The 24,098-nt window shown below is 37.0% G+C and overlaps 1 protein-coding gene across 1 annotated transcript in view; it reads right to left on the reverse strand.

Annotated features, from left to right (window-relative positions):
- Positions 1–7,834: 7,834 nt before the first annotated feature.
- Positions 7,835–24,098, reverse strand: part of LOC119821748 (vomeronasal type-2 receptor 116-like) — a 34,225-nt gene continuing 17,961 nt past the window's right edge. The window contains exons 2-6 of the mRNA XM_038340871.1: positions 17,372–17,663; positions 16,284–17,096; positions 14,643–14,870; positions 12,382–12,505; positions 7,835–8,760 (exon numbers count right to left, since the gene is read on the reverse strand). Coding sequence (XP_038196799.1) covers positions 7,835–8,760; positions 12,382–12,505; positions 14,643–14,870; positions 16,284–17,096; positions 17,372–17,663 — 2,383 coding nt within the window. The remainder of the gene's footprint in view (positions 8,761–12,381; positions 12,506–14,642; positions 14,871–16,283; positions 17,097–17,371; positions 17,664–24,098) is intronic.

Here is a 24,098-nt window from a genome sequence, read left to right on the forward strand (position 1 = left end):
ACTTGAGGGTGAGGAGAGACAGGGCCAAGGGAAGATGGGGAGAGAAAAGCGTGAAGGGGAGAATGGGGGGAGTTCGGAGGAATGGGATGCTTGGGATACAGGAAGTGTGGATATGGGAACAGGGAAGCATATATCTTAATTAAGGGAGCCATCTGAGGGTTGTCAAGAGACTTGACTCCAGAGGGGTTCCCGGGCTTCCAGGGAGATGCCCCCAGCTAGTTCCTTGGGCAGCTGAGGAGAGGGAGCCTGAAAAAGCCAGTTCCTATAGCCATACTGATGAATTTCTTGCATATCACCATAGAACCTCCACCTGGCGATAGATGAAGAAAATGACTGAGCCCCACATTGGAGCACCGGACTGAGCTCCCAAGGTCCTGATGAGGAGCAGAAGGAGAGAGAACATGAGAAAGAAAGTCAGGACCGTTAGGGGTGCGTTCACCCATGGGTACAGTGGGACAGAACTAACGGGAGATCACCAACTACAGTTGGAATGGGACTGATTGAACATGCAACCAAACCGGACTCTCTGAATGTGGCTGACGGTGGGGGCTGACTGAGAAGCCAAGGTCAATGGCGCTGGGCTTTGATTCTGCATGGACGGGCTCTGTGGGAGCCTTCTCAACTTGGTTGATCACCTTCCTGGACCTGGCGGGAGTTGGGAGGACCTTGGTCTTAACATAGAGTAGGGAACGCTGATGGCTCCTTGGCCTGGAGAGGGTTGGAAGGGGATATGGGTGGAGGGGAGGGGAGAGAAGGGGGAGGAGGAGGGGAGGAGATGAAATTTTTAAATATAAGAAAATAAACCATGAAAAAAAATGATCACAACATTTGTGGAGCATGTCGATGTCATGTTTTGGTTATAATACAGTTCAGCTCTTGATGTGTATCTGGTATAATGTTCTCAAAGGTGAAGGAGAGTATAAAGCTAAGGAATGGGCTGGATCCAGCCATCAAAGCCACAGCTTTAATCCTAGCCATATTGCTTAGCAAATTAAAGACTCATGTGGTCAGAAAAGGAGAGATACACTAAAGATAGTTTCAGGAAGAAAAAACATCTAAATAGTTTACAGTATGTTTAAAAATATATGTAGACTTTGGAGAGAAAGGAAAAAAGGTTAAAGTACTTCAAATACAAAAGAAAGCAAGACAGTGGTTGGGTGTGGTGGCACACACCTTTAATTCCAACACTTGGGAGTCAGAGGCAGACAGACCTCTGTGAATTCAAGGTGTGTTCACACACACTTTTAATCCTAGCACTTGGGGGTAGGGGTGGGCAGGTCTCTGTGAGTCCAAAGACAGCCTGGTCTACGGAATGACTTCCAAAACAAAGATACACAGAGAAGCCCTTTCTCAAAGCCCAAAACTAAAACAATTAAAATAAAAAAGTAGAGGTTAAAATAAAGCCATGTAAAGATGAGAAATACACAGAAAGTCTGGATACTGTATGTTTTTATATACTCTCTAAATTGTTTGAATGCTGAGGAAGGAGCAACAGCTACCAAAAGATATTTGTTTATAAATGATGATGAATTATTCCAAGATAGGTATTTTGAAAATGACTTTAAAATTGAAGCAAAAAGGTATGTTACTTTGGAGAAGAGGTTCTACTTTTGTTTCCACAGAAAATGAGAAGTTATGGATTATTCTGAGCTATGAAAAATCAGTTTTGATCAAGGAAGACCACCTGAGAAGTCTCCAGTAGGAGCAGATGTCCCAGATGTCTGAGTACTACAACCAGAACAGATTCAAGACTGCTTCCTGAGATAATCAAGCCTCACAGGATACTCCTGTCATAACTTGATTATAATTCTAAATATCTTTAGGTATCCATAAAATTATCAGCTCTCCCAATCAGCAGAAAGTAGCCTGGAAAATTATGTTCACATTTCCAAAAAAAAAAAAGACTATGAATACTGTCCTTTGTTTAGAATGTTGGTTACAAGTTGTTATAGATAATGGTTAGGAGAAAAGCTAAACAAAGTATATTAGATTCAGAGTTCTTGGTTTTTTCTTTTAAAGGGGGAAGTGATGTTAGACAATGGTCTGTACTCTACCACCTATATTTTAAAAAGATGCTGATTGGCCACTAGACAGGCAGGAAGTATAAGTAGCATGACCAGACAAGAAGTAGATGTGAGGCAATGAAAATTCTGGGAAGAAGGTAGTACAGTCTGTGGTTGTGACACAGCCAAGAAGAAGCATAATACTTTGGCAATTAAGGTACCCAGGCATGTGCTTAACACAGACAAGTATAATGTGCTAATATAAGTTATAAGATATAGTAAGATGTCTGAGCTACTAGGCCAATCAGCATTTATTGAAAATATATGTGACAGGATACAGACCATTGCCCCACAGAAATTGGATGGTATATGCCTTTAATCATGGTGGTTTACACCTTTCATCCCAGCCCCAGAGAAGATTATAAAATGTGAGAAAACAGCTCTCATCACAAATTCTCATTCTGAGATTCCAGGAGGCAGGATCACCATTTCTGACTGAGGTAAGAAACCAGTGGCTGAATGTTTTGCTTTTCTGATCTTCTGGTTGAACCCCAAATTATTACCCTGAGTTTTTGTTAATTGTGCTTCATTTGGTATCCAACTTTTGGAGCACAAATTTATGAAAAAAGTTTGCCTGAGGCTTTCTTGCCTCCATCCCAGGCCAGAGCAGGGATTGGAATTCTATTTCTAGGAATTGGAACCCAAACCTAGCCTCCTGGGTTTAGGAAAAAAACTAGTACTCTCAGCTCCTATCTTCTCTGACTTAGCTTCTATGTAATGATGGAAAATACACAGAGAATCTGGAATCAGTATGTTATTGTGTAGTCTTTGAATTGAGAAAGAGGCAACAGCTGCTAAAAAACATTTGATTATAAATGCTACTGGATTAATCCAACCTATATATTTTGAAAATGCCCTGACTTTAAAATTTAAGTCAAATGACATGCTATTTTGGAGAAGAGGTTTTTCTTTTGCTTCCAAAAAAGTGCAAGTCTGTGTATTCATTCTGCATTGAGAAAAATAAGGTTTGATGAAAATGCCTTAACTTCAAAATTTAAGTCAAAACATGTTTGATCAAAATGCCTTACTTTAAAATTTAAGCCCAAACATATGTTACTTTGGAGAAGAGGTTTTGCTTTTCTTTCCATAGGAAATGAGAGTCTGTGGATTCATTGTTGGATAAAAAAGTTAAGGTTTAATGTGCCATGGATTCATTCTTGGATTAAGAAAAATATGGTTTGATCGAGGAAGACCCTCTGAAAAATCTCCAGTGGGAACAGATGAACCAGATCATCTAACATTTCAAAGTACATTTGTTGCAGTTTCCTCTGAGTTCAACATCCAGAACAGCTTCACAACTGCTGGTTGATATGATCCAGCCACACAGCATACTCCAGTAAGGACTTGACCATAATCATAATTTTTCTTTGGGTTCCCAAATGATTATCAGTGCCCCTAATCAGCAGGAAGTACTCTATAAAACTATGCCAACATTTCTAAGAAATGGATTGTAGATGTTTATTTTTATTTAATGTGTTAGTTACAAGTAGTTATGGATAATGGACAGGAAAAAACAAAATAAAGAAAATTAGATTCAATTTTCTTGATTTGAAAAAAGAAAGGCAAGGTGGTGGTGGTGCATGCCTTTAATCCTGGGACTCAGGAGAAAGGATCAGGTTGATCTCTGTGAGTTTAAGGTCAGCCTGATCTACAGAGTGAGTTCCAGAGTAGTTCACAGCTACTGAGAAACCCTATCTTGAAAAACCAAAAAAGTAGGGGGGAATTAAAATATGATTAGATAGAAAGGTAGTATATTATTAAAATATACTGTGAAAAGAAAAAGGGAAGATACAGATATGACAAGTGTAAAAGGTAGATTATTGAATCTACTTTTTAGAGCAACTATTAGTTTGAAATTTTTCACATTGGTTTTACTTTTGTACATTGAATATAAATTTTGTATATTGATACAAATCTGAGATCATAGTGTTCCATGGGTTTGGGTACATTGTGCCTTTATTTTCATTGAATTCTAAGAAGTCTTTAATTTCTTTGTTTATTTCTTTTTTGACCCAGAGACGGTTCATTAGAGCACTGTTCAATTGTCATGAGCTTTTAGGCTTTCAGCGATTAAGGTTGTTGTTAAATTCTAACTTTAAACCATGGTTATCTGATAAGATACAGGGGTTTAAGCCATTTTTTGTAACTCTTCTGATTGATTTTAATTTAAAATATATTTTATATGATATTAGGATAGCTCCACCTACTTGTTTCTTAGGTCCATTTGATTGGCAATTTCTTCCCAGCCCTTTACTCTGAGGGAATGTCTGTCTCTGAGGTTGAGGTCTGCTTGTTGTATACAGTAGAAGGATGGGCCTTTGTATGCTTTCCATTCTCTTAGTCCCTGTCTTTTCATTGGTGAATGGAGTTCATTGATATTAAGAGATATTAATAACCAGTGATTGCTAATTTCTGATTTTTTTGGATGGTAGAGTTTGTTTGTTTCCCTTCTTTGGTTTTTGCTGGTGTGAAACTATCTGTTGCGTGTATTTTTCTGTGAGCTGTTACTTTCCTCAGGATGGAGTTTTCCTTCTAGTACTTCCTGTAGTGCTGGATTTGTGGATAGGTATTTTTCAAAACTGGTTTTGTCATAGACTATCTTCTTTTCTCCATTGACATTGATTGAAAGCTTTGCTGGGTATCATGGTCTGCATCCATGATCTCTTAGTGTCTTGTCTGTAGCACATGTGTCCAGTACTTTCAAGTTTTCACGTTATCCACTGAGAATTCAGGTCTGACTTTATATGTTACTTGATGTTTTTCCTTTGCAACTCTTAATATTCTTTCCTTGTTTGGTATGTTTTGTGATTTGATTATTACATGACAAGGGTACTTTTTTTGTTGAATCTATTGGTGTTGTGCAAGTTTCTTGACCTACATAGGAATATCCTACTTTAGGTTGTGAAAGTTTTCTTCTATGATTTTTGTTTAATATAGTTTCTGTTCCTTTGAGCTGGAGCTCTCCGTCTTCTATTTCTATTATTTTTATGCTTGGTCTTTTCATGGAGTCCCATATTTCCTGGATGCTTTGTGTTAAGAATTTATCGGATTTAATGGTTTCTTTGACCACTGATTCTATTTCCTCTATGGTATTTTCAGTACCTGAGATTATCTCTTTCATCTCATGTATTCTGATGGTTATGCTTGCTTCTGTTTTTTCTGTTCATTTACCCAAATTTCCCATGTCCAGAATTCTCTCTATTTGTGTTTTCTTTATTGCCTGTATTTCAGTCTTCAAGTCTTGAACTGTTTGAGCTGATTGTTTCTCCTGTTTGTTTTTTTGTTGGTTTTCTTGGGTTTTTTTTTTTGCGTGATTTATTGATTTTTTTGTTTGTATTTCCCTCCATCTTTAAGGGAATTTTTCATATCCCCTTTAAAGATTAACAGAGTTGTTTTCTTCATATATCTCTCTACAAGCCACTGAAAATAGTATGGAAGATTATGTACAGAGTATAAAATCCATGGTTGATGGAGGACACGAAAGAAAAAAAGGCCTTCTATGTAAACAGGATTGAAACACAAAATAAATCACAGAACCTGAGGCAATGGGCACAGTTCTTACATGTGTGTTTTCCAGTTGGGGTCCCAGACCTGAAAGTAGAAGTAAACACAAGCTTCATCCCTAATCCTGAAGCAATATCCAATTTATAATCATTGACTAATGAGAATTGCCTTTCCTCCAAAGAGTCTCAATCGGGAATTTCCATTCCCAGAAGAAGATGTGAACAGATAATCCACTTAACCTCATTCTCAGATGTCCTTGTCTCATAATGTTGCACCAGAGTTTCATCCTTGTCTCTAATTATTTGGCGTGTCATATCATATATATTATGCAATACATATATACATATACATACATATATAGTATATATATAACAATCCCCACTTTTTAACATATAGATACTTTGCATATATATCATAGATTTCAGTTAAATTTCTTTCTTTCTTTTTTTTTTTTGGTTTATTGAGACAGAGTTTCCCTGTGTAACAGTTTTAGCTCTGTCCTGGAATTAGCTCTTGTAGATCAGGTGGTCCTCAAACTCACAGGGATTCACCTGTTTCTGCCTCCTGAGTGCAAGAATTAAAGGCATGTACCACCAAGGCCCCATTCAGATAAATTATTTTATGGAATTTTTGAGTGTGCAATCCAATTGGTCTGATTCCTAGCCATTCTCTTTAGATCTTTTTTGTTTCCTTGTTTTGACCTAACATAATGTGTTAGCTTTTCTTAATCTTAGTATAATTTTTTTATTTCTTCCCTGTAGAAAACTGTATTTCAATGAGAGATAGAAAGTGGTGGATAAGAGCATAATGGGGTTATGGGAAGGAGTATGGAAGAATAAAGGAATAAAGGCAGAAGAAGACCTAACCAGGGAATGTTAGGTGGAAAAATATTTTTAATGAAGGAAAAGAATAAAACCAGGGTTCCATTTCAGTGTTTTGTAAATTCAATTTTAAGATGAACATTATCTTTTAATACAATCTTTACTCACAATAGGGTGGGGAGAAGAATGAATTTTATTATGTAGAGTTAACAATGAACATTATTGGAAAGTCTGTGGGCTATGTCTCTATGCCCAAATATCACAGTAAGACAGAAAAAATAGAAAATAACCTCATGTGACAGATAAAAGCTAGTGGTCATCACACTGACTTAGCATCTTCTGGAACCACTGTTAAAGCATTCTGTTTTCGTGATGGAAGTTTGTCAAAGTCTAAAATTAACAAATGAAAGATATATATCTATATGTCTATGTATATTTAGATAGATATAGATAACTTTATTTTTTCTTCTGTATTTTAAAAATTAAAAATAGTATAGTTATCAGTTCAGTGTATTTAATCTAATATATACAATATTCATTTTTATAAAACAATAAATGACAAATATACTTTATAAAAGTCTCTATTAACATAATGTAATCAATAGAAAATAATTGTGTAGATATTTTATTCATTGTTCTTTACCATATCATGTATGATATAAGCATGTATTGTTTGATTACATCATATTTAAATTCTGGTAATTTAAAATTAAAATTTAATTTTCATTGGTATTATCTTATCTGTAAATAAAAGATTCATAAAATTAAAAATATAATTTAACTTCAATTAGGTATATGAGCGCTTTTTGAGTGTGTTATGTCCACATATGAATGTAGGTGTTCTTAGAAGCAAGAAGAGTGCAACACTTTCATTGGAGCTATTGTTATAGGAAAGTGTCAACTGTACATTTTGGAAAATGACTAGTGAACTCATCTCCTTGGAAAAAACGCACATGACATTAAATGCTGAGATACCTTCTCATCTTTCTCAATATCCTTTATATCTCCTTATTAAAACATTTCTTTCTCTCTCCTAAATTCTACTCTTATTACTCCCAGGATACAACAGGATTCTCTTTTATTTCCATAAAAGAGGGCAAATTTGTTTCACCATCTGAAAGAATTTTTTACTATACCATAAGATTTCTATGTTTTCATTTGAATTTAAAGTCCCACATTCACTCAGCTATCAATAGAGTTAGAGTTTATTTCAAATCTTACTGTGCAATTGTGAAAGAAAGGAAAACATCTCCTATGCGTTAATGTTCAAGAAATGGATCTGATAAAGTAAGTGGCTGTGTGGATGGTTATAGATGACAATATACAGAAAAGTAGTATATATGACACTGCTGTGCCTCATCATTACAAGAAATGAGAATCATTAGCCATTCATCAGTTTGCATTTTATTGTATTAGGTGCTTCTGTACCAATACTGTGGTTGTCAGTTACAATTTATGAAATGTGTGTTCAGCAAGATGTTTTCTCCTGAACTTTTGAAGAGAATTTCTCTCTGGTCTTAACAAAATTATGTAGCACTTGGGGATAAAAATGCATCCTAGTAGGCCTGCACTGGAAGCCAAGATGGACAAGACTTCCACAACCACCATTATCTTGCCCTTGGTGCTGTGGTAGACAGGGAGAAAGGTGATCCAGACACTGCAAAACAACAGCATGCTGAAGGTCAGCAACTTGGCTTCATTGAACGTGTCAGGGAGATTCCTGGCCAAGAAAGCAACAATGAAGCTCCCAAATGCAAGGGAGCCATGGTATCCCAGGACACAGTAGAATGCAGTAACTGAGCCCTTGTTGCACACAATGATGATTTGCCCATGCTCAGACTGCACATCTTTGTCAATAAAAGGAGGAGAAAATTGCAGCCAGATTGTACAGATAATAATTTGAATGAGCGTACAGATGGCAATGATGTAGTTGGGCACACCAGAAACCAGAAAATACCTCATCCTTCTTCCAGGGACTGTGACTTTGAATGCAAGCAGCACAGTCACTGTTTTGGCCAACACAGTGGAAACAGCCACAGTGAATACAACTCCAAATGTGATTTGTTGCAGAACACAGGTAGCTGAGTTGGGATGCCCAATGAAAAGCAAGGGACACAGGAAACAGAAGATGAGTGAAATTAGCAAGATGTAGCTGAGATTCTTGTTGTTGGCCTTCACAATGGGAGTGTCATGATGCTTCACAAATAACCCAAGAACCGCAGTTGTGAATGCAGAGAAGAATAAGGCCATTAAGGTAAGAACCATCCCTAAGGTGTCTTTATAGTTCAGGAAGACCAGAGCTTTTTGAATACACTGGTTCTGCTCTCTGCTGGCATACTGGTCCTCTGGACACCTCACACATTTATCCACATCTGCTGGAGACAAAAAAGCATGATTGGTACAACTTCTGCCATTTATTGACAGAATATTTCGATTCAGTGTGTTGAGTAAACTTTGCAATATCTGCATCCTTTGCTGATGATGTTGCTGAGAGACACTGCTGCATAGCAATACTTTCATTTCATAATATTCATTATAAATATGGGGAATGAAATAAAAGAATATGTTGTCTATTTAACTATGTGTTGATGATACCATTTTATATTATCAGAAAACAGATATTTTCATTACTTTCTGAATGCTATGATGAATTGACTGAAACTAATGAGTTTATAGAGATTAAAATGATTAATCACTGTATTGCACAGAGTGTATTTTAATGTCTCAGATCCTGTCGTTACAGAGATTTTTGATGTCTTTCTGTTTTATGAATGGTTTCCCTGAAATAGATGGAGATCATGTCTTTTATATGACAAGTTATGTGATACATTTTCTAGTATGAGTTCACTAGCCCAAACACACTGACGTATAAGAAACAGGAAACAGATCTGTACGGACCTTTGGAGTCTTTATACAACATACTAAAATCAAGTTCTCAACCAAAAGGAGATTGATCTGTCCAAGAAGACAATGGGTAGGGAAAAATAATCAAACACAGGAGATAGAGAATGAATAAGAGTAAGTCAACAAGAGAGGAGGGAAGGGGTTTTGGTCAGGGAGTACATAGCATGGCCTCTGGTTAGAGGAGACAGGTGTGGCCTGTAGGAAAATAGCAGTTTATGAAGGTAAAAGCAGAATCCCCTGAATGGACAGCTTAATTTGGACAGTCATAAAACACTTTTTTGCTCACTAGTCTTCAATAACATTTAATTGGATGTCCTATAATTTGGAGGCTAAGTCCATTATTATCATCCTGGGACATGCTGGCATGGAAGAAGACATGGGTCTGGAGAGGGATCTGAATATTCTATATCTTTGATCCATAGGCAATGGAAAGTAAATGGTCTCACTGTGATTGGCCTTCCCTATGAAGTACAAGAAGCTTAGAGATAACCAAATAGATTGTATCAAAAAAATCCCCTTGCCATATAATAATCAAAACAAAACATACTGAATAAAAAAGAATATTAAGAGCTGCAAAGAAAGAAGGTCAAGTAACATAAATAGGTAAACCTATCAGAATTACACCTGACTTCTCAAAGGAAACCATGTAAACCAGAAGATCTTGGATAGATGTGCTGCAGACCCTAACAGACTATGGATGCAAGCCCAGACTACTATACCCAGCAAAGCTTTCTTTCACCATCGATGGAGAAAACAAGATATTCCATGACAAAAACTGATTTAAACAATACATATCTACAAACCCAGCCTTACAGAAAGTACTAGAAGGAAAACCTCAACCCAAGGAAGCCAACAACACCCACAATAGCAAATCATCTGACAACCCTCCACTAACACATCTCATAGAGGGGAAACACACAAACACTACCACCAAAAAAATAACTGGCGTTAACAACCACTGGTCATTAATATCATTTAATAGCAATTGATTCAATTCACCCATAAAAAGGCACAGGTTAAGAGAATGGAAACAAAAACAGGACCCAACATTCTGCTTATTACAAAAAACACACCTCAACCTCAAAGACAGACACTATCTCAGAGTAAAGGGTTGGGAAAAGATTTTCCAATCAAACAGACCTAGGAAACAAGTGCATGTGGCTATCCTAATATCTAACAAAATTGATTTCAAACTAAAGTCAGTCAGAAGAGATGGAGAAGAACACTTTATATTCATATCAGGAAAAATTCATCAAGATGAAATCTCTATCCTGAATATCTATGCCCCTAATATAAAAGCACCCACATATGTAAAAGAAACATTACTAGAACTCAAATCACACATCAAACCCCACACACTAATAGTAGGAGATTTCAACACTCCTATCTCACCAATGCACAGGACAACCAGATAGAAACCTAACAGAGAAATAAGAAAACTAACATATGTAATTAACCAAATGGACTTAACAGACATCTATAGAACATTCCACACTTGGGTAGAATTCGGTTACAATATTGCATGACTGTCAAAACTGTTTCTTTGAGAAAAGTCCAGCTAATACAGACTTTCAAGGAATCAAAGATGTATGTCATGGTATGAAGCACGATTAGGAAAAATGTTGGGTCAGAAATTGGGGTTCAACCTGAAGATCTGAAAAGCAAAACACCCAGTCACTGGCTTTTACCTTGACCTCAGTCTGAAATGGCAATCCCGCCTCTTGGAATCTTAGAAAGAGACTGTGTCTGAGAGCTGTCTCCCCACCCCATTTTATATTTCCCTCTAGGATAGGGATTAAAGGCATGCAACACTGGGATAAAAACACGCAACACCAGATTTCTCTATTAACCAGGGTGGCTACTGGGATTAAAGGTGTTTTTTTTCCCATAATCTCTTCTATAACGCTGAAAAGTAAAACTGTTTTACCCTCAGATATTCAGACAGTCTTTATTTATGAAGGTACAATTGAAATGCCTCTACATTTCCCTTTTTTGTTAAAAAATAATAAAAAGGCTATAATTAATATAAAAAACTATATACAATAAGTACAATAACTATATATAATATATACAGGGAAGAAATATATCCACAATATGGAGCATTTGACAAATTGAGAAAAAATATTTTGTATGTAGCTTATCTTCGTGAGTCCAAAGGCTTATAGCTAATTTACTTTCTATCAATGACTTACTTTTGCCACAAAGAAAGTAAACTCCATGTGGAGTTCTTCAATGCCCATCAGCTTCTCTGAAGTAGATTGGTCTGTTCTATTATCCTAAACATTTGATAATACTAATTTTCAAGGACTAGAAATTAGCATTACATTGTTAAATGAGCTGTATAGGTACAATACCTTGAACAAGATTCAAAATTCATGCACAATATGTTGTAACAAAATTAATCTCAAATTTGTATCAATGTACAAAATTGGTATCAATATACAAAATTTGTATACAATATACAAAAATAAAAAAATTTAGCCGGGCGGTGGTGGCGCACGCATTTAATCCCAAAACTCGGGAGGCAGAGGCAGGCAAATCTTTGAGTTCAAGGCCAGCCTGGTCTACAAGAGCTAGTTCCAGGACAGGCTCTAGAAACTACAGGGAAACCGTGTCTCGAAAAACCAAAAAAATTTTTAAATCTGTAAAACTAACAGACCATGTCTGAGAACTGTCCATATTCCTCTCTAGGGCTGGAACTAAAGGCATATAGCACTGGGATTAAAGGTATGCACCCCCTGATTTTTATATTAGGGGGTAGTGACTGGGATTAAACGTGCATGCCATTGTGACTACTGGGATTAAAGGTGTGTGTTACCACAATGTGGTCTGTAAGGCTGACCGGTGGGACTGTTTTACTCTTAGATCTTCAGACAGTCTTTATTTATTAAAATACAATTGAAATGACACTACAATGGTATAAGTTTTTTATTGAATTTGTTAATAATCATAGTCCTATAAAACTTAATTTAGGAAAGTAATATATTTTATTTCTTCATTTGTCTTTTGGTCCATTTGATCAACTCAGTATGACTGAGAGAAGATTAACTATGTGATGTGAAGGATTTAGCTCAATAGCAAACACTCACTTGTCTCATTAGAAACTTCATTTTGTGGGCAGGGGCTGCAATTAAAACAGCAGGCTGGCATTCCCTCCTGCAAGAATTTTCTGAATCCAGGACCACAATCAGCACTGCACACAGAGGATGGTATCTGTGAAAAATCAGATACATGCTGGCGTCAGGAGTTTTACCTACTTCTATAACTATATTTTATCATCATGTTGATATACCAATTAGTTAATTTTATATACACCAAAAGAGTTATCAGATTAAGCTTAATATATTTTATAATATCACGCTTGCAAATGTATGGAAACTAATGTAAATTTGAGCAGCTACCCATACCTAGAAATTTAAGAGGAAGAATTGGTTTTTTGATATGAATAAACACTATAGAGCTTACAAAGTGGTTTTTCTACTTTATTTTCATCACATTGACACAAAGTACATTAATAAGTTAGAGGGAACCTTAACTAAAATATTTCTCTTCATTGAATTAGCCTGCTGTCAAATTATTTAAGCATTTTATTATTGGTAATTGATGTAGGACTCCCTGTCCACTGTGGGCAGTGCTGTCCCTAGTCAGGGCTGTGTGAGAATTCAGAGAAAACCAGTAAGCTATGTTCCTTCAGAATCTATGATTTAGATGCAGTCTCCATATGCCTGCCTGCCTTGTTATTTCTTTGCTGTAATTCATGATCCCAATCAAACCTTCTCCTCAATAAGATTTTGGCCAATATTTAATCACAGCAACATCACAGAAAGCTAAGATGAACAGATATCTGAAATAGGGGGGATGTCTTTTAAAATGCCAGATAGCACACATGAACTCCAAAAACAGCACTGCAAAGCATGACATATTATTAAGAAAAATACAGCTAAATAGGCAGAGTGATGGAGGGTATAACTGATATCTATTGAGCTGGAAAGAACGGTCTTTCCTGAGGTGTAAATGCTTTACAAATCCTCCACATATTTGGGGAACCTGAGTAAAAGTTTTGATTTGAATTATTTGTTCTTTTGATGACCAATTTCTTGAGATTTTTGTATATTTTGGAGACCAGACCTCTGTCTGATGTGGGGTTAGTGAAGATTTTTTTCCCATTCTGTAGGCTGTTGTTTTATCTTATTGACAGTGTCCTTTGCTTTATAGAAGCTATACAGTTTTAGGAGGTCTCATTTATTAATTGTTTCTCTCAGTGTCTGTGCTGCTGGGGTTATATTTAGGACGTGGTCTCCTTTGCCATTGCGTTCAAATGTACTTTCCACTTTCTCTTCTATAAGGTTTGGTGTGATTGGCTTTATGATGAGAGTTCATCTTACAACTGTAAGAATGGCAAAGATCAAAAACACTGATGACTACTTATGCTGGAGAGGTGTGGGGTAAAGGAAGCACTTTTGAATTGCTGGTGGGAATGCAAGATGGTACAACCCATTTGGAAGCCAGTATGATGATTTCTCAGAAAAGTAGGAAATAACCTTCCCTAAAACCCAGTAACACTGCTTTGGGGTATTTATCCAAAGATGCTCAATTGTGCCACAAGGACGTATCATCAACTATGTCCATAGCAGCATTGTTTGTCATACCAGAAACTGAAAACAGCCAAAATGCCCCTTACCAAAGAATGAATAAAAAAAGTGGTACATTTACACAATGGAGTAGTATACAACAGAAAAAAATAACACCTTAAAATTTGCAGGAAAATGGATGGAGCTAGGAAACATCATTTTGAGTGAGGTTACCCAGACACAGAAAGACAGTTATATGTACTCCCTCAGAAGTGGTTTTTAAACAAGAAGCTAAGAAAACCAGCTCACAAACCACAATCCCAGAGAACTTAGACAACAAAGAGGATGGTAAGAGAGACATACATAGATCTAATCTACACAGGAAGTAGAAAAAGACATTATCTCCTGAGTAAATTGAAAGCATGGGTACTTTTTGGGGGAGGATTGAACAGGAAAGGAGGAGCAGGGAGAGGAGCAGAGAAAAATGTAAAGCTCAATAAAAATCAATAAAAATATAGCACAGTAGTAACAGTCATTATACATTATATATTAAAAAGATAGATATTCTGGAATGATAAAAATTCATTGTACACATATCTGAAATCCTTAAAGTATTAATAAAATGTCACATCAAAAATGGATGTAGAAACATACAATAGGAGGAATGTAAATGCTTCGTAATGTGACTATTTTTAGATGGTTATAAGACAGCACAAATCAATCCCAATGTCCCTGTTACTGCTGTGTAATGCAAAAGAATGCAGTTAAGTCAGACCCACCTGTCTGCTTCCTGTTGCCTGCTCTATCATGTCTTCATATATATACAGCTGTTGACCAGATGGAAAATATGAGCTAAACTCTCCTATTTTCACCTTAAGTCCAAGACCATATGGGAAATTCCAAATCTGAAAAATGCCATACTCTTCCTGAAGATTTTCTTTCAGGTTCATAATCACTCTGTCTCCAACTGGATTAGTGAAGCGTGTTTTCCTCAGAAAGGAGTGCAGCTGAAAGAGACAGACCATTCTATAGCATGTATGCCCTTTCTTGAATTCATAAAATACATTTTATTTCATCTTAAAGGCAGTATTATTGAAGGTGTCCAGGAGAGAAATAACAGAAAATCATGTGGACAAATAAAATATCATAATGTTTTTAGAATTTAAGTTCTTTCAGGAAAAGTACCAAACAGAAACACAGATATATACGCAGATACAAAACACCAATATGAAAACACCCACCCACCCACCCATCCACACACACACCATGAGAGAGAGAGACAGAGACAGAGACATACAGTCAGAGATTCACTTCCATATAGACATACATTATATATCTACACACATTTTGTATAGACATACACACAAATGCCAATACTCACACATAAAAACAATGATACACACAGTGAGACATATGCACCAAAACAGACACACAAAAACAGAAAGCTGTGAAACACATAAAGAGGGCCAGAAATACATGCACAAATTAAATTACAAATACAAACAGGGAGACACTCACAGACAAAAACATACACAGAGAGCTATTGATATTGATGGATTTATGCTCATATACAAAGATAGGTTAAGAGAAAGAGACAGACAGAAAAACAAAAACAAAGATATACATATGTTCAAGCAATATACAACAGTGAAATCAACACATATAAACACATGCACTGAAAAAATACACAAAAAGTTACTCACAGAAACAAACTCCCATACAGAAAGAAATACATACAAGAGAAATTTATTTTCAGTTCCTCAGAAAGATAGATATGAAGATATACAGAAACATATATATATATATATATATGTGTGTGTGTGTGTGTGTGTGTGTGTGTGTGTGTATGCCCACTCACACAGATACAATAAGAGATACCTAGAAACACAAAAACATGAAACCATACACAAGAAGAACCATGCATTCATACTTATGTATACAAATGTATGTCCTTAACTGAAGAATGACACTGTTTACTGTGTAATTACTTTTACTCAGGATGAGAAATGAGGTCCAAAGTGCCTACAGTGTGAGCAGATTCAGTTTAGAACACTTTTGAAAATCATCTCATAAACTGATTATCACATATTTGACAATAAATATGCAAAGATTCTTCTTCTCATTAAGAAGAGGATTAAGGAGGAAGGACTTAGGCTTACAGTTTCACAATAGCTGTGGTGATAGTCAGGTACTCTGTAACAAAATCAGTGTACTTTCTTTACAAATTGTACCTTCCATACCATTGCTTTTGCTTTAAGACTTATACCAGCATCCAGATTTACATCATTATGAAGAAAAATTTCCACAAATCTTTCTATTTTATGAAATATTCCCTAATTTAGTAAATTGGGACATTTGACAGACATTTAAAGACGTTGACATTGATGATATCAAATTTCATACAAAAGAGGAAACACTACCTCCAAGCAGTGAGAATAATAGTTTTTTCCATTGTCTGTGGGTTGATTATATACTTGCTCAAGAAACATTTCATGGAGGGCATGGGCCACAGCATACACCGCATTATATATATCATGACTCTCATCACTAAAGGCCATGTCAAAAGTCTGTAGCTTTAGCCATTGCAATGAGGCATTGGATAAGCAATTCTTCAAGGTCTTACACATAGAAGCTGAGACTTTGCAGTTCAAGTTCATCCACTCCAGCCTGGCCAGAAATTCATTAGTGTAATTGACAGGGTTCAATGTTTGGACAAATGTTTTAAAATTAGAAATCTCAGCATGATGGTGTGCAAAAGTTATTTTTCCATTGAATGAATTAAGTTGGAAGTCATTCTTACTTGTAGTGCCATCCCACTGTGAGGTGGTGACCCATATTCTCTGTAAACCTAGAGATTCCCACCTTTTAAATCCCACAGCTAATGTACTGTCTGGGTCACCATGAATGACAACTACATTTGTGGATGATGTCACTATTTGGTTATAATAAACTTCAACTCTTGCCAAGAATAAATGCATCTTGACTGGGACCACACTCACAAAGGCAAAACAGACTGTCATTTTTTCCATCTCTCCTCTTAATTGTGTGAGAAATTGAGTACCCTGATCATTGTCTGAGATGACCAGTCCAATCCAGTTCCAGTTGAAGTAAAGCATCAAAGAGATTATGGCCAGGGCTAAAGATGTGTCCTTGGCAGCCATCTGATGCAGAGAGGGAAATTGTTCACGATTGCTGAGAATGGAATGGAAAGGTCCATAGGTAACCTGAAGGACCTACAACACAGGGAGAAGCATGAGGTAGCAAACGTACATAAGAACTTGTAAACACACTTTAGGTCAAGAGTTCCTTAAAAAACTCCTTATCTGTTAGTTCTTCCCTCATCTCAATTTCAAAAAGGGAAAGGAGGCCCCATCACGAATGAATAAAATCTTGAATGACACCGTTTAACGCAAATTTGACAGTAGTATCCTCCTCAGAAACTTCTTAGCTTCTAGGATTATAAGAGCAGAGTTAGAATTTCTTGCAAAGTCACAACACAAAATCTCACCTGTTGAGGTATGATGAGGTTGAGAATGGTCCCAACCATCACAGATGTTGCCAAATTTGGTCCTGTAAGGACCACGACACATATAGTCTGTTCATGACACATATAATTAGGGGTCAAATCATGAACTTCTTCAGAAAAGTGAAAGTGACTATACATTTTTGTCCCAGTTGTACAACCACCCTCTGGACATTCAAATACGAATGATGAATTTGGTAGAAGATCAGGGTTCCTGTTGACTTCATCCATGGAAAAAGCTAAGGCCAGCAAAAACTGGAAGTTTTTAGTTGTTGTTCTGTAAAACGGGAATGGTGATTAATATGAACAGAGAGATACAGATGATCCCGAGTAGTCAATAGATGGCTTATTATGAGATGTACAGTTTTCTCAACCACTGCCAATACTGATACAAATGGCCTATGCTGTTAGATTAGAACAATATAAGTAGCTGGAAGCTTGTAAAAAGCTTTAAAAGTACACCAGAATGTATCTTCCATAAAGTGAGATATCAGCACCTTTCAATGAGTGTGTTTTCAATTTCTGTTTTTTGAATGCTTACTCTAAAGATAAAGACAATTGCAAAGGTTTTAACCAAACAATAAACCTATTCATATATTCATTTTTAAATCATTGATCAATGTGAAAAATTCAAGAGACATGTGAGCCTATGAGTTTGTCATATTTTCTCCTGAAATTAATTGAATTTGATAAAACTGTCAAATAATGCCTGTTGAGTGTACAATAGTATGGGAAATAATTGACTGTTATGCTTTCAATTATTTATAATCAGTGGGCATTATAGTTAACATATGCCCTTGATATTTGTGTTATTCTTTTTTAACTGATTTATCTAATGGAGGTGTAAAATCTTTTTTTAAGATTTATATTTAAATAAATTTAAATACAAAAGATGTATTTTGTAAAACTGTATATGTGTTCACCAATATATATAGACAGTATTAATGTTAATGTGGGTAATTAATAGAGAATGGATTCCAAGGTTTTGAACAATTTGCTACAGATTATACTGGCCTCAAAAGTACAAAGATACACCAGCTCCAGGTTCTTATTCAGAGATTAAGGCCCTGTACTTCCTTCTAAGTACTCTTCACCTAATTTATGTTTACACAGAATGTCATATAATCTCACTGGAGACTTCTGACCACTTGGTTTTTTATATGACAAAACTGCTTTGACTGCATTTCCAGTTACACTAACACAACAATAGCACCCTACATTAATTTGTATATGCCAGTTTAACATCTTTGAACAATAGAAGATGATAAAGAATAAAATCTGAGGAAAATGTTTATGAGGCTTTCTGTAATAAAAGTGGGTAATAAGCAAGTTGGGAGTGAATAATACCAATTTGTGTTTATTTTTTTTAATTTTTTTTTCATTTTTTAAAAAAAGATTTTATTTTCTTTTAGTTGTGTGTGTGTGTGTATATGTGTGTAGGGTTATTTTTTTCTCTTTCTCCTTTTATTTTTTTTTTATTTTTTTCCTCATTTATTTTATTTTATTTTTTCTTTTATTTTATTGATTTTTTAATTAAAAATTTCCATCTCCTCCCCTCCTCCCACTTCCCTCCCCTCCCCTCCACCCACACCCCCACTCCTTCCCTCTCCAGACCAAAGAGCAGTCAGAGTTCCCTATACTATGGGAAGTCCAAGGTCCTCCCAACTCCCCCCAGGTCCAGGAAGATGAGCATCCAAACCAACAAGGCTCCCACAGAGCCCATCCACACAGCAGAATCAAAGCCCAGCGCCACCGTCCCTAGCCTCTCCGCCAGCCTCCACCGTCAGCCACACTCAAAGAATCCACCCTGATCACATGCTCCATCAGTCCCACTCCAACTGGCCCTGGCAACCTTCCATTAGATCTGTCCCACCGTCTCAGTGGGTCAGATGTAATGAACCAAATGGATATTTTATTGATTTTTATTTTTTTCCTCATTTTTTTTATTAAAAATTTCCACCTCTTCCCCTCCTCCTCCCCCTTCCCTCCCCTCCCTTCCACCCATACCCCCACTCCGCCCCTCTCCAAGAGAAAGAGCCATCAGGGTTCACTTCAATATGTTAAGTCCAAGGTCCTCCCAGCTCCCCCTAAGTCCAGGAAGGTGAGCAACCAAACTGACAAGGCTCACAGTGAGCCCGTCCATTCTGTAGAGTTCATGCTCATCGCCATTGTCCTTGGTTTCTCAGTCCTCCTCCACCGTCAGCCACATTCAGAGAGTCCGGTTTGGTCCCCTGTTCCATCAGTCCCATTCCAACTGGACTTGGTGGTCTCCCGTTAGATCTGTCCCACCGTCTCAATGGGTAAACGCACTCCTCACGGTCCTGACTTCCTTGCTCATGATCTCCCTCCTTATGCTCCTCATCAGGACCTTGGGAGCTCAATCCGGTGCTTCTATGTGGGGCTCTGTCATTTTCTCCATCCAATGCCAGGTGAAGGTTCTATGGTGATATGCAAGATATTCATGAGTATGGCAATAGGATCTGGACATTTATGGCACCCTCTCCTCAGCTGCCCAAGGACCCAGCTGGGGGCGTCTTCCTGGACACCTGGGAACCACTCTAGAGTCAAGTCTCTGCCAACCCTAGAATGGCTCCCTTAAGTAAGATATATAATTCCTTGTTCCCATATCCACCCTTCCTATATCCCAACCATCCTATTCCCCCAAGCTCTTCCCATCCTCCACTTCACACTTTTCTCTCCCCATCCCCCCATCTCCCCATCCCACCCCACCCCCAAGTTCCCATTGTTTTTTCGGCCATCTTGTCTACTTCCAATATCCAGGAGGATAACTATATGTTTTTCTTTGGATTCACCTTCTTATATATCTTATCTAGGATTTTTTTTTTAACGAATTATAGGTTCAATGTCCTTTATTTATGGCTAGAAACCAATTATGAGTAAGTACATCCCATGTTCATCTTTTTGGGCCTGGGTTACCTCACTCAGGATGGTGTTTTCTATTTCCATCCATTTGCATGCAAAATTCAAGATGTCATTGTTTTTTACCACCGAGTAGTACTCTAATATGTATATATTCCACACTTTCTTCATCCATTCTTCCACTGAAGGGCATCTAGGTTGCTTCCAGGTTCTGACTATTACAAATAATGCTGCTATAAACATAGTTGAACAAATGCTTTTGTAATATGATTGGGCATCTCTTGGGTAAATTCCCAAGAGTGGGATTGCTGGGTCCTGGGGTAGGTTGATCCCAAATTTCCTGAGAAACCACAACACTGCATTCCAAAGCAGTTGCACAAGTTTGCATTCCCACCAGCAATGGATGAGTGTACCCCTTACTCCACATCATCTCCAGCAAAGGCTATCATTGGTGTTTTTGATTTTAGCCAATCTGACAGGTGTTAGATGGTATCTCAATGTTGTTTCGATTTGCATTTCCCTGATTGCTAAGGAGGTTGAGCATGCCCTTAAGTGTCTTTTGGCCATTTGAATTTCTTCTGTTGAGAATTCTCTGTTCAGTTCAGTGCCCCATTTTTTAATTGGGTTAATTAGCATTTTAAAGTCTAGTCTCTCGAGTTCCTTATATATTTTGGAGATCAGACCTTTGTCTGTTGCGGGGTTGGTGAAGATCTTTTCCTAGTCAGTAGGCTGCCTTTTTGTCTTAGTAACAGTGTCCTTTGCTTTACAGAAGCTGCTCAGCTTCAGGAGGTCCCATTTATTCAATGTTGCCCTTAATGTCTGTGCTGCTGGGGCTATACATAAGAAGCGGTCTCCTGTGCCCAAATGTTGTAGAGTACTTCCCACTTTCTCCTCTAACAGGTTCAGTGTGTTCAGATTGATATTGAGGTCTTTAATCCATTTGGACTTGAGTTTTGTGCATGGTGATAGACACGGATCTACTTTCATTCTTCTACAGGTTGACATCCAGTTATGCCAGCACCATTTGTTGAAGATGCTTTTTTTCTTCCATTGTGTGCTTTTAGCTCCTTTATCAAAAATCAGGTGTTCATAGGTTTGGGGGTTAAGATCTGGGTCTTCTAATCGATTCCATTGGTCGACTTCTCTATTTTTATGCCAATACCAAGCTGTTTTCAATACTGTAGCTCTGTAATAGAGTTTGAAGTCAGGGAAGGTAATGCCTCCAGAAGTTCCTTTTGTATAAGATTGTTTTGGCTATCCTGGGTTTCTTGTTCTTCCATATAAAGTTGATTATTGTCCTCTCAAGATCTGTGAAGAATTTTGATGGGATCTTTAAGGGGATTGCATTAAATCTATAGATTGCCTTTGGTAGTATTGCCATTTTTACTATGTTGATCCTCCCAATCCAAGAGCAAGGGAGATCCTTCCATTTTCTGGTATCCTCTTCAATTTCTTTCTTCAAAGACTTAAAGTTCTTGTCAAATAGGTCTTTCACTTCCTTGGTTAGAGTTACCCCAAGATATTTTATGCTATTTGTGGCTATCGTGAAAGGTGATGCTTCTCTGATTTCTTTCTCTGCTTCCTTATCCTTTGTATATAGGAGGGCAACTGATTTTTTGGAGTTGATCTTGTATCCTGCCACAATACTAAAGGAGTTTATCAGCTGTAGGAGTTCTTTGGTGGAGTTTTTCGGGTCGCTTATGTACACTATCATATCATCTGCGAATAACGAAAGTTTAACTTCTTCCTTTCCAATTCGAATCCCCTTGATCCCCTTGTGTTGTCTTATTGCTATTGCTAGAACTTCAAGCACTATATTGAAGAGATAAGGAGAGAGTGGACAGCCTTGTCGTGTTCCTGAATTTAGTGGGATGGCCTTGAGTTTCTCTCCATTTAATTTGATGTTAGCTGTCGGCTTGCTGTAAATAGCCTTTATTATATTTAGGAATGACCCCTGTATCCCTAATCTCTCCAAGACCTTTATCATAAATGGGTGCTGAATTTTGTCAAATGCTTTTTCAGCATCTAATGAGATGATCATATGGTTTTTATCCTTCAGTTTATTTATATGATGGATTACATTGATAGATTTTCATATGTTGAAACAGCCCTGCATCTCTGGAATGAAGCCTACTTGATCATAGTGAATAATTTTTCTAATGTGTTCTTGGATTCGGTTTGCCAGTATTTTATTGAGAATTTTTGCATCGATGTTCATGAGTGAGATTGGCCTGTAATTCTCTTTCTTGGTTGAGTCTTTGTGTGGTTTAGGTATCAGGGTAATTGTAGCTTCATAAAAGGAATTTGGCAATGACTGTTCTGTTTCTATATTATGAAATACCTTAAGGAGTATAGGTATTAGGTCTTCTTGGAAGTTCTGGTAGAATTCTGCATTGAAACCATCTGGTCCTGGGCTTTTTTTGGTAGGGAGGTTTCTGATAACAGTTTCTAATTCTTCACGACTAACAGGACTATTTAGATTGTTCACCTGGTCCTGGTTTAACTTTGGTATATGGTACTTATCTAAAAAAGTGTCCATTTCTTTTACATTTTCCAATTTTGTGGCATAGAGGCTTTTGTAGTAAGATCTAATCATTCTCTGAATTTCCTCTGTGTCTGTGGTTATGTCCCCTTTTTCATTTCGGATCTTATTAATTTGTGTGTTCTCTCTCTGCCATTGGATTAGTTTGGCTAGGGGTTTGTCAATCTTGTTGATTTTCTCCAAGAACCAGCTTTTTGTTTCATTGATTCTTTGGATTGTTTTCTGTGTTTCTATTTTGTTGATTTCTGCCCTCAGTTTGATAATTTCCAGTCTTCTACTCCTCCTAGGTGACTCTGCTTCTTTCTTTTCTAGAGCTTTCAGGTGTGCTGTTAAGTCTTCAATGTGTGCTTTCTCCGTTTTTTTTAAGTGGGCACTTAGTGCTATGAATTTTCCTCTTAGCACTGCTTTCATAGTGTCCCATAAGTTTGAGTACGTTGTGTCTTTATTTTCATTAAATTCAAGGAAGACTTTAATTTCTTTCTTTATTTCTTCCTTGACCCAGGTGTGGTTCAGTAGTTGACTGTTCAGTTTCCATGAGTTTGTAGGATTTCTGGGGGTAGCATTGTTGTTGAATTCTAATTTTAATCCATGGTGATCCGATGAGATGCAGGTGGTTACTAATATGTTTTTGTAACTGTGGAAATTTGCTTTGTTACCGAGTATGTGGTCAATATCCGAAAAGGTTCCATGAGCTGCAGAGAAGAAGGTATATTCTTTCCTGTTTGGGTGGAATGTTCTATAGATGTCTGTTAAGTTCATTTGGTTCATTACCTCTATTAAGTCTCTTAATTCTCTGTTAGGCTTCTGTTGGATTGACCTGTCCATTGGTGAGAGAGGAGTGTTGAAGTCTCCAACTATCAGTGTGTTTGGTTTGATTGCTGCCTTTAGTTCTAGTAATATTTCTTTTACCTAAGTGGGTGCTTTTGTATTAGGGGCATAGATATTCAGGATTGAGACTTCATTCTGATAGATTTTTCCTGTAATGAGTATAAAGTGTCCCTTTCCATCTCTTCTGATTGATTTTAGTTTGAAGTCAACTTTGTTAGAAATTAGTATGGCCACACCCGCTTGTTTCTTAGTTCCATTTGCTTGATAAACCTTTTCCCAACCCTTTACACTGAGTAGATGTCTGCGTTTGTGGTTGAGGTGTGTTTCTTGTAAACAGCAGAATGTTGGATCCTGTTTTTGTATCCAATCTCTTAGCCTGTGCCTTTTTATAGGTGAATTGAGTCCATTGATATTAAGTGATATTAATGACCAGTCGATGTTAACTCCGGTTGTCATTTTTTA

This window comes from Arvicola amphibius, chromosome 8, assembly GCF_903992535.2.
Source record: "Arvicola amphibius chromosome 8, mArvAmp1.2, whole genome shotgun sequence".
NCBI lineage: Eukaryota > Metazoa > Chordata > Mammalia > Rodentia > Cricetidae > Arvicola > Arvicola amphibius.